At 43.6% G+C, this 10,597-nt stretch overlaps 1 protein-coding gene across 1 annotated transcript in view; it reads right to left on the bottom strand.

Moving 5' to 3' along the window:
- Nucleotides 1-10,597, bottom strand: part of LOC117521193 (ras-related protein Rab-36-like) — a 40,909-nt gene that overhangs the window by 285 nt on the left and 30,027 nt on the right. Inside the window, exons 5-8 of the mRNA XM_034182542.1 lie at nucleotides 8,179-8,280; nucleotides 8,031-8,095; nucleotides 7,886-7,937; nucleotides 4,025-4,152 (exon numbers count right to left, since the gene is read on the bottom strand). Coding sequence (XP_034038433.1) covers nucleotides 4,025-4,152; nucleotides 7,886-7,937; nucleotides 8,031-8,095; nucleotides 8,179-8,280 — 347 coding nt within the window. The remainder of the gene's footprint in view (nucleotides 1-4,024; nucleotides 4,153-7,885; nucleotides 7,938-8,030; nucleotides 8,096-8,178; nucleotides 8,281-10,597) is intronic.

Genomic DNA, 10,597 nt, shown 5'->3' with positions numbered 1-10,597 from the left:
AGTCACCACAAATGAACACAGTTTTTTGATTAGTTTTTGAGAACGTTTTTTCCATACAGTCAGTGAATGTTTCAATACTAGATCCTGGTGCTCTATATATACAGCTGACTAATACATTTTTGCTTTTTTCTTCACATATTTCAATAGTTATACATTCTAATAAGTTATCAATCACAGTTGTCATATTGTCTACTATTTTATAATCCATGTTCTTATCCACATACACAGCCACTCCTCCTCCACTCTTATTCTTTCTGTTTACACAATTAAATTCATATCCATCCAGTTCAAAATCCATTCCTTTATCTTCATTGATCCATGTTTCTGATATAGCAATTATGTTAAATATTTTTTTTAAATTGACTTAAATATTCTTTAATGTTGTTAAAGTTTGCATATAGACTTCTGCTGTTGAAATGGATTATTGATAATTTGTTATCCGTTTTAATGAGCCGATTAAACTGTTCATCTGTGTAATAGCAACAACTGTCATTGATATTTGAGAAGAAATTATTGTCCGGGTCTATATCGTGCTCCAAGTCCAGTACATTGTGGTCTGTGTATTTAAATGTTCTCAGTTCTACTTTTCCATGATCAGCAATCCTTTGAGTTATATCCTTCTTGTCTCCAGATGTAGATGATGTAGTAGATGAATAGGTTCCTCTGGTCTGTGTCATGGTGTTGTGATGTGTTTGTGTCCTCATACCTTATTGGTCGTATTTGTCCAGATCCTCGATGTTCCTGATTACCATAACCTTCGCTTGTTCTGGTGTTCCATTCAATTTGATAAATGTTTTGCAGTTGGATGTCCATGTCTGTTGAATTTTTCCCTGCTTTTTTAAGAAACGAGCTTTCCTGGTGATGTCTGCGTTTCTTTTGGTCAGATGTTCATTGATGAATATGTTTGTTCCTTTAAGTTTCCGTCCCTGTTTTAACAATGCCATTTTATGTTTTCTGTTGACAAACCTCATTATAACAGCTCGCTTGTCTCCATCCTCTCTCCTGGGCAGGGGGTGGCACGCTTCAATGTTATTACAGTCCATTTGAATACCTTTAGATTGCAGGAAGTCAGCCACCTGTTGTTCCACTGAGCTGGCCTCCTGCTCACTGGCCTCCCCTCCGCTGTCTTCTGATACCGCCCGTGTGTAGGATCGAAGTTTAATATGAACTCCTGTAATAATAACGTCGTTCATCCTTGTGTACTGTTCCAACTCCGCAACACGGTTCTCCAGGTACACCAGACGCCGGTCTTTCTCGGCATTCTGGATCCGGAGAGCCTTCACTTCTTCCACCAGCTCCATAATGGATTTCTGCTGCATTTTAACAACAGAGATTTCCTCAGACAAAAAGTCCAGGGACTTTTTGATATCGTCTCCCTCCTCCGCCGTCAGTGCCTTCTTCGGACCCATGGTCAGATAACTCTGCGCTGGCGCCTCGGGCCTCAGTAAAGCTGCGCCGGTGGAACTGCGCTGACGCCTCGGGCTTCAGGTGTAGCCGCGCCGGTGGATGTGCGCTGACGCCTCAGGCTTCAGGTGGAGCCGCGCCGGTGGATGTGCGCTGACGCCTTGGGCCTCGGTAAAGCCGCGCCGGTGGAACTGCGCTGACGCCTCGGGCTTCAGGTGGAGCCACGCCGGTGGATGTGCGCTGACGCCTCGGGCCTCGGTAAAGCCGCGCCGGTGGAACTGCGCTGATGCCTCGGGCTTCAGGTGGAGCCGCGCCGGTGGATGTGCGCTGATGCCTCGGGCCTCGGTAAAGCCACGCCGGTGGATGTGCGCTGACGCCTCGGGCTTCAGGTGGAGCCACGCCGGTGAAAAACAATCCTCAGTAGCTGCCGTGGATCAGCGAACTTCAGGCTTGAAAACTAGTTTCTTCTCTTCTTTAAATCCACTCGTTTCTTCTTGCTGCTCTGCGATCTGTTTGTTTCTACCAACTCAAATATCTCGGCTTCATTAGCAGCAGTTAGCCGCTGTTTCAACAACCTTCTCAGCTCTTCCACCTTTTCGCGCTAACTTCGCCTTTTCTTCTTCTTCCGGTTTACTGTCGCCCTTTGTGCATCTGAAGCTCTTCAAAAAACATATTCGAGGATCACAGAGTGAAGTTTGATCTGTTCACACAAGAGTTTCCAGCGTCTCCAGCTAGCTGGAGACGCTGGAAACCTAGACCTGTCGCCCATTTTTTTCAATGGGCGACAGGTCTGGACTGCAGGCAGGCCAGTCTAGTACCTGCACTCTTTTACTACGAAGCCACGCTGTTGTAACACATGCAGAATGTGGCTTGGCATTGTCTTGCTGAAATAAGCAGGGACATCCCTGAAAAAGACATTGCTTGGATGGCAGCATGTGTTGCTCCAAAACCTGGATGTACCTTTCAGCATTGTTGGTGCCATCACAGATGTGTAAGTTGCCCATACCATGGGCACTAACACACCCCCATACCATCACAGATGCTGGCTTTTGAACTTTGCGCTGGTAACAATCTGGATGGTCTTTTTCCTCTTTTGTCCGGAGGACACAACATCCATGATTTCCAAAAACAATTTGAAATGTGAACTCATCAGACCACAGCACACTTTTCCACTGTCTGTCCATTTCAAATGAGCTCTGGCCCAGAGAAGTCGGTGGCGTTTCTGGATGTTGTTGATGTATGGCTTTCGCTTTGCATGGTAGAGTTTTAACTTGCACTTGTAGATGTAGCAACAAACTGTGTTAACTGACAGTGGTTTTTTGAAGTGTTCCTGAGCCCACGCAGTAAGATCCTTTACACAATGATGTCGGTTTTTAATGCAGTGCAGCCTGAGGGATCGAAGGTCACGGGCATTCAATGTTGGTTTCTGGTCTTGCTGCTTACATGTAAAAAGTTCTCCAGGTTCTCTGAATCTTCTGGTTATATTATGGACTGTAGATGATGGAATCCCTAAATTCCTTGCAACTGAATGTTGAGAAACATTGTTCTTAAACTGTTGGACTATTTTTTCATGCAGTTGTTCACAAAGTGGTGATCCTCGCATCATCTTTGCTTGTGAACTGCTGAGACTTTTGGGGATGCTCCTTTTATACCCAGTCATGAGTGTCCTCAGTTCCCAAACACTTATTAAGTGTTGTTAGAAGGAAAGGTGATGTAACACAGTGGTAAACCACTGTCCCAGCTTTTCTGAAAAGTGTTGGAGGCATCCATTTCAAAATGAGCAAATATTTGCACAAAAACAATAAAGTTTATCAGTTTGAACATTAAATATCTTGTCTTTGTGGTGTATTCAATTGAATATAGGTTGAAGAGGATTTGCAAATCATTGTATTCTGTTTTAATTTACATTTCACACAATGTACCAACTTCATTGGAATTGGGGTTGTACATGTGATGCCTTAGTTTTTATTTTTAATACATTTGCAAAAAAATCACAAAACTGTTTTCATGTTGTCATTATGGGGTAATGTGAATAGAATTTTGAGGGAAAAAAATTACTCTATTTTGGAATAAGGCTGTAACATAACAAAATGTGGAAAAAGTGAAGTGCTGTGAATACTTTACGGATGCACCGTATATCACAGAGGCCTGTACACAAGCAGTGTCCAAAGTATTCCAAAAAGGGCCAAGAAGGTGAAGGTTTTCTTTGCAGCCACTGACTCCAGCGGCTGCAAAGAAAACCTCCACCCTCTTCGCCCTTTCTGGAATACTTTGGACACGGCCGCTGTACACCATTGCAACAATTCCTGGCAGAGGAAAAGCACCAGCTCTTCCACTGACAGTACTATATTTTGCATCTACTGACAATCTTTGAGACAGTCTCCATTAATGCACACAGAGTAATTCTGAGTTCTAACTCATAAACCTCTCTGGCAACTTGGCACAGACTGTTGGCAAAATCAACTCTGTGAAGGAGAAATGTTGCACTTGTGCACATGTTGCACTCACAGTGATGGCACCAGGTACTATTGGCAATGTTGTGCTCCATAACCCACCTGGTTTTTGTTGTTATTGTTGGATATGCATTTATTATTAATTGCTCTAAAGTCTTTGAAATTACTGAATCCTGCTTTTGTATTTTGTTTGGCGCATGTCACTGTACTCACCAACAAGTCACACTTAGTCCCAGCCAAGAAGATGTCACAGGAGTGAGGCTCATTTTCTCTCATGGCCTCCTTCAACCACTGACTATGGTAAAAGAACACAAACATCAATAATACTGAACATAAAACTGAAACTGTTTCCATCATCTAACAATATGACATGTGGGAATGCAAGTAATCAGCAAAAAATCAGTCAACATTAACCCAATCTTAACTCTGTCACCATCACAGCTGCACAAAATAGGATGAGACCATTACATCTTTTGGGCGTTATCTTTGCCCAGAGTGGCATTATGTTAAGTAATTTGTAGATATACATACATACATACATACATATATATATACACTCAACAAAAATATATCACCATTTCCCTCAAATATTGTTCACAAACCAGTCTAAATCTGTGATAGTGAGCACTTCTCCTTTGCTAAGATAATCCATCCCACCTCACAGGTGTGCCATATCAAGATGCTGATTAGACACCATGATTAGTGCACAGGTGTGCCTTAGACTGCCCACAATAAAAGGCCACTCTGAAAGGTGCAGTTTTATCACACAGCACAATGCCACAGATGTCGCAAGATTTGAGGGAGCGTGCAATTGGCATGCTGACAGCAGGAATGTCAACCACAGCTGTTGCTCGTGTATTGAATGTTCATTTCTCTACCATAAGCCGTCTCCAAAGGCGTTTCAGAGAATCTGGCAGTACATCCAACCAGCCTCACAACCGCAGACCACGTGTAACCACACCAGCCCTGGACCTCCACATCCAGCATGTTCACCTCCAAGATCATCTGAGACCAGCCACTCGGATAGTTGCTGAAACAATCAGTTTGTATAACCAAAGAATTTCTGCACAAACTGTCAGAAACCGTCTCAGGGAAGCTCATCTGCATGCTCATTGTCCTCATCGGGGTCTCGACCTGACTCCAGTTCGTCGTCGTAACCGACTTGAGTGGGCAAATGCTCACATTCGCTGGTGTTTGGCACGTTAGAGAGGTGTTCTCTTCACGGATGAATCCCGGTTCACACTGTCCAGGGCAGATGGCAGACAGCGTGTGTGGCGTCGTGTGGGTGAGCGGTTTTCTGATGTCAATTTTGTGGATCGAGTGGCCCATGGTGGCGGTGGGGTTATGGTATGGGCAGGCGTCTGTTATGGTCGAAGAACACAGGTGCATTTTATTGATGACATTTTGAATGCACAGAGATACCGTGACGAGGATCCTGAGGCCCATTGTTGTGCCATACATCCAAGAACATCACCTCATGTTGCAGCAGGATAATGCACGGCCCCATGTTGCAAGGATCTGTACACAATTCTTGGAAGCTGAAAATGTCCCAATTCTTGCATGGCCGGCATACTCACCGGACATGTCACCCACTGAGCATGTTTGGGATGCTCTGGACCGGCGTATACGACAGCGTGTACCAGTTCCTGCCAATATCCAGCAACTTCGCACAGCCATTGAAGAGGAGTGGACCAACATTCCACAGGCCACAATTAACAACCTGATCAACTCTATGCGAAGGAGATGTGTTGCACTGCATGAGGCAAATGGTGGTCACACCAGATACTGACTGGTATCCCCCCCCCCCCAATAAAACAAAACTGCACCTTTCAGAGTGGCCTTTTATTGTGGACAGTCTAAGGCACACCTGTGCACTAATCATGGTGTCTAATCAGCATCTTGGTATGGCACACCTGTGAGGTGGGATGGATTATCTCAGCAAAGGAGAAGTGCTCACTATCACAGATTTAGACTGGCTTGTGAACAATATTTGAGGAAAATGGTGATATTGTGTATGTGGAAAAAGTTTTAGATCTTTGAGTTCATCTCATACAAAATGGGAGCAAAACCAAAAGTGTTGAGTTTATACACTCAACAAAAATATAAATGCAACACTTTTGGTTTTGCTCCCATTTTGTATGAGATGAACTCAAAGATCTAAAACTTTTCCACATACACAATATCACCATTTTCCTCAAATATTGTTCACAACCAGTCTAAATCTGTGATAGTGAGCACTTCTCCTTTGCTGAGATAATCCATCCCACCTCACAGGTGTGCCATATCAAGATGCTGATTAGACACCATGATTAGTGCACAGGTGTGCCTTAGACTGCCCACAATAAAAGGCCACTCTGAAAGGTGCAGTTTTGTTTTATTGGGGGGGGATACCAGTCAGTATCTGGTGTGACCACCATTTGCCTCATGCAGTGCAACACATCTCCTTCGCATAGAGTTGATCAGGTTGTCAGTTGTGGCCTGTGGAATGTTGGTCCACTCCTCTTCAATGGCTGTGCGAAGTTGCTGGATATTGGCAGGAACTGGTACACGCTGTTGTATACGCCGGTCCAGAGCATCCCAAACATGCTCAATGGGTGACATGTCCGGTGACTATGCCGGCCATGCAAGAACTGGGACATTTTCAGCTTCCAAGAATTGTGTACAGATCCTTGCAACATGGGGCCGTGCATTATCCTGCTGCAACATGAGGTGATGTTCTTGGATGTATGGCACAACAATGGGCCTCAGGATCTCGTCACGGTATCTCTGTGCATTCAAAATGCCATCAATAAAATGCACCTGTGTTCTTCGTCCATAACAGATGCCTGCCCATACCATAACCCCACCGCCACCATGGGCCACTCGATCCACAACATTGACATCAGAAAGCCGCTCACCCACACGACGTCACACACGCTGTCTGCCATCTGCCCTGGACAGTGTGAACCGGGATTCATCCGTGAAGAGAACACCTCTCCAACGTGCCAAACACCAGCGAATGTGAGCATTTGCCCACTCAAGTCGGTTACGAAGACGAACTGGAGTCAGGTCGAGACCCCGATGAGGACAACGAGCATGCAGATGAGCTTCCCTGAGACGGTTTCTGACAGTCTGTGCAGAAATTCTTTGGTTATGCAAACCAACTGTTTCAGCACCTGTCCGAGTGGCTGGTCTCAGACGATCTTGGAGGTTAACATGCTGGATGTGGAGGTCCTGGGCTGGTGTGATTACACGTGGTCTGCGGTTGTGAGGCTGGTTGGATGTACTGCCAAATTCTCTGAAACGCCTTTGGAGACGGCTTATGGTAGAGAAATGAACATTCAATACATGAGCAACAGCTCTGGTTGACATTCCTCCTGTCAGCATGCCAATTGCACGCTCCCTCAAATCTTGCGACATCTGTGGCATTGTGCTGTGTGATAAAACTGCACCTTTCAGAGTGGCCTTTTATTGTGGGCAGTCTAAGGCACACCTGTGCACTAATCATGGTGTCTAATCAGCATCTTGATATGGCACACCTGTGAGGTGGGATGGATTATCTCAGCAAAGGAGAAGTGCTCACTATCACAGATTTAGACTGGTTTGTGAACAATATTTGAGGGAAATGGTGATATTGTGTATGTGGAAAAAGTTTTAGATCTTTGAGTTCATCTCATACAAAATGGGAGCAAAACCAAAAGTGTTGCGTTTATATTTTTGTTGAGTGTATACGTATATGCACTTCACGCCAGCGATGGACAGCCCAGTCTCACGTTTTTTTTGTCATGCTCCCGTCATGAGTCAAATTTTCTTGGCAGGGTTTTTTTTTTTTTTACTCACTATTACTAACCCTACTCCTTCCTTCAATCCTAACCATAACCACCCCCCTCCCCCCAACTTCACTTTTAATTTTAATTTCGTCTTGATGGAAACATTGATAAAAGGTCCAAAATACAAAACATTTAGCACCATTGAGAAGGCCCTGCAGTAGTGAAACAAGACACTTTGGAAACACAACTTATCCTAATGTTCTAATCTCAGAAACCTACCATGTGTGGTCCAGTGACTGAATATCTGCCATGTCAAAAACTGTGACGATGACTGTAAAAGATAAACAAGACATTTTTGTTATTAATTTATTCACTGTAAAATGTGTTAGATGAGACCTACACCAAAATTATTTTACTGTCTTACCCTGAGCACCTCTATAGTATGCTGAAGCTATGCATTTGAATTTTTCCTGCCCAGCTGTGTCCCAGCTATACATTTTAAAAGGAAGTGATTACACACATGGCAAAAAAAACTCAAAGACTTTAAAGTATGATTAATTCAAAATACTCACATCTGAAGAGAGAAGGGTACTCCACAGATTTCAAACCTCTCAATTTCAAAATCCACTCCTATGGTGGCCTTGTAGTCTCTTTCAAATGCATCTTTACAAAACCTAAAAACAGAAAAAGAAAGCTTGCACATTGTATTGGTTTATGGCTATCTGAATTTGAAGTGAGAAATTTACACAGTAAATAGTCCCCTAAAAAATACCAACAGTGCAACTAAAATGTTGTGTGAAACAGAATTTGTTATTTTGACAGACATCAGACAGTGTGATGCTTCACATTTGATTTGTCTATCAAGCAACAACTCAGCTGTTGGAAATGGCATAAATGTTTGTCAAAGGTCTGAAATCTACATTTAATGCTTAATAACAAGTAAACCACAGGGTGGTAACCATTCAGGCAAACAACTGGTCCATCCCCACATCTTGAAAGTAGTTCTGTATCTGTCACAGGGATGTGACACATGGACATGCATCACCTTGGCCTTCACCAGCCGCTGGGATCCTCAAAACTAGGATACTTGCATACTGTATCATTCCCAGAGAAACATGCCACATGAACAAAATATCATAGCTGACATTCCACCACCATGTAAGTGATACTCCTTATCTGAGTCCCCCTAAGTAACTGCTCGTTTGACAGAAAGTCATTCTAGTGGTGCACAAAGATTCCCAGAGAGACCTAGTACTAAAGACATCTGGCCATTGTCTTAGGTCACTGGTTAGTGTCCAGGTCTCTCAGCTGTAATCAGAGAGCCCCTGAGAAGAAAATCATGATTGTCTAAATGAAGTCTAAACAGACTTTATTTGTGGCTGATGGAACTAGTGTAGCAAAAACACACAGCGTCAACAGACCATTCTACAACCCCAATTCCAATTAAGTTGGGACGTTGTGTCAAATGAAAATAAAAACAGAATACAATGATTTTCAAATCCTCTTCAGCCTATATTCAATTGAATACACCACAAAGACAAGATATTTAATGTTCAAACTGATAAACTTTATTGTTTTTGTGCAAATATTTGCTCATTTTGAAATGGATGCCTGCAACACATTTCAAAAAAGCTGGGACAGTGTTATGTTTACCACTGTGTTACATCACCTTTCCTTCTAACAACACTCAATAAGCGTTTGGGAACTGAGGACACTAACTATGAGTGTCATGATTGGGTATAAACAGTTCAGTCTCACGTTTTGTTTTGGGTTTTTTTGTGCTCCTGTCACGAAATTAGTCAAATTTTCGTGACAGGGTTTTTTTAAACTCACTATTACTAACCCTACTCCTACCTCCAACCCTAACCTTAACCATAACCTAATCCAACTCCTTCCCCCCACTGTAACCATACCCACCCCGACCCCCCCTCACTTCACTTTTAATTTCGTGCAGCCATCACGGAATGAATTAGAATGAATTTGTGCTGCTGTGACGAAAATGAGGCGTGTCCACATTTCAAACTGTTTTTGGAAATCATGGACGTCGTGTCCTCCGGACAAAAGAGGATAAGGAACATCGAGATTGTTACCACCGCAAAGTTCAAAAGCCAGCATCTGTGATGGTATGGGGGTGTGTTAGTGCCCATGGCATGGGCAACTTACACATCTGTGATGGCACCATCAATGCTGAAAGGTACATCCAGGTTTTGGAGCAACACATGCTGCCATCCAAGCAACGTCTTTTTCAGGGACGTCCCTGCTTATTTCAGCAAGACAATGCCGAGCCACATTCTGCACGTGTTACAACAGCATGGCTTCATAGTAAAAGAGTACGGGTACTAGACTGGCCTGCCTGCAGTCCAGACCTGTCACCCATTGAAAATGTGTGGCGCATTATGAAGCGCAAAATACGACAACTGAGACCCTGGACTGTTGAACAACTGAAGTCGTACATCAAGCAAGAATGCGAAACAATTCCACCTACAAAGCTTCAACAATTAGTGTCCTCAGTTCCCAAATGCTTATTGAGTGTTGCTAGAAGAAAAGGTTATGTAACACAGTGGTAAACATAACCATGGGCGCAATTTGGTGGGAGATGGGGAGACATGTCCCCCCTACCTTTTCAACCAGGGGGGACAGAATATGGTATGTCCCCCCCCCCCCCCCACCTTCTGACATATATGTGTGTACTTGAAACATGCTATGCCAGTCTTATGTGCAAACCATGTCAGAATAGTATCTTTGTTTCTGCAAGTTTGTATTTTTAGCAGCATTGACTTGTTTACAACACCGGTTTCTTGTTTGTCACATTCGGGATTTTCTGGGACTGCATTTGCCCAAATTTGAAACCAAAAATAGTTGCCTTTAGGGACTAGTTGTTGTGAAAGTGTAGGAACACGGACCCACAACAGGGGCGCAAATGAACGGACAATGGAGGAAGTCAAATAACAACACTTTACTGTTGTGAAGAAGCACAACCAACACGGCGAA

Source organism: Thalassophryne amazonica, chromosome 12, assembly GCF_902500255.1.
Source record: "Thalassophryne amazonica chromosome 12, fThaAma1.1, whole genome shotgun sequence".
Taxonomy (NCBI): domain Eukaryota; kingdom Metazoa; phylum Chordata; class Actinopteri; order Batrachoidiformes; family Batrachoididae; genus Thalassophryne; species Thalassophryne amazonica.
Note: the sequence above shows the minus strand (reverse complement) of the source record. Positions and strands in the feature narration are given on the sequence as shown.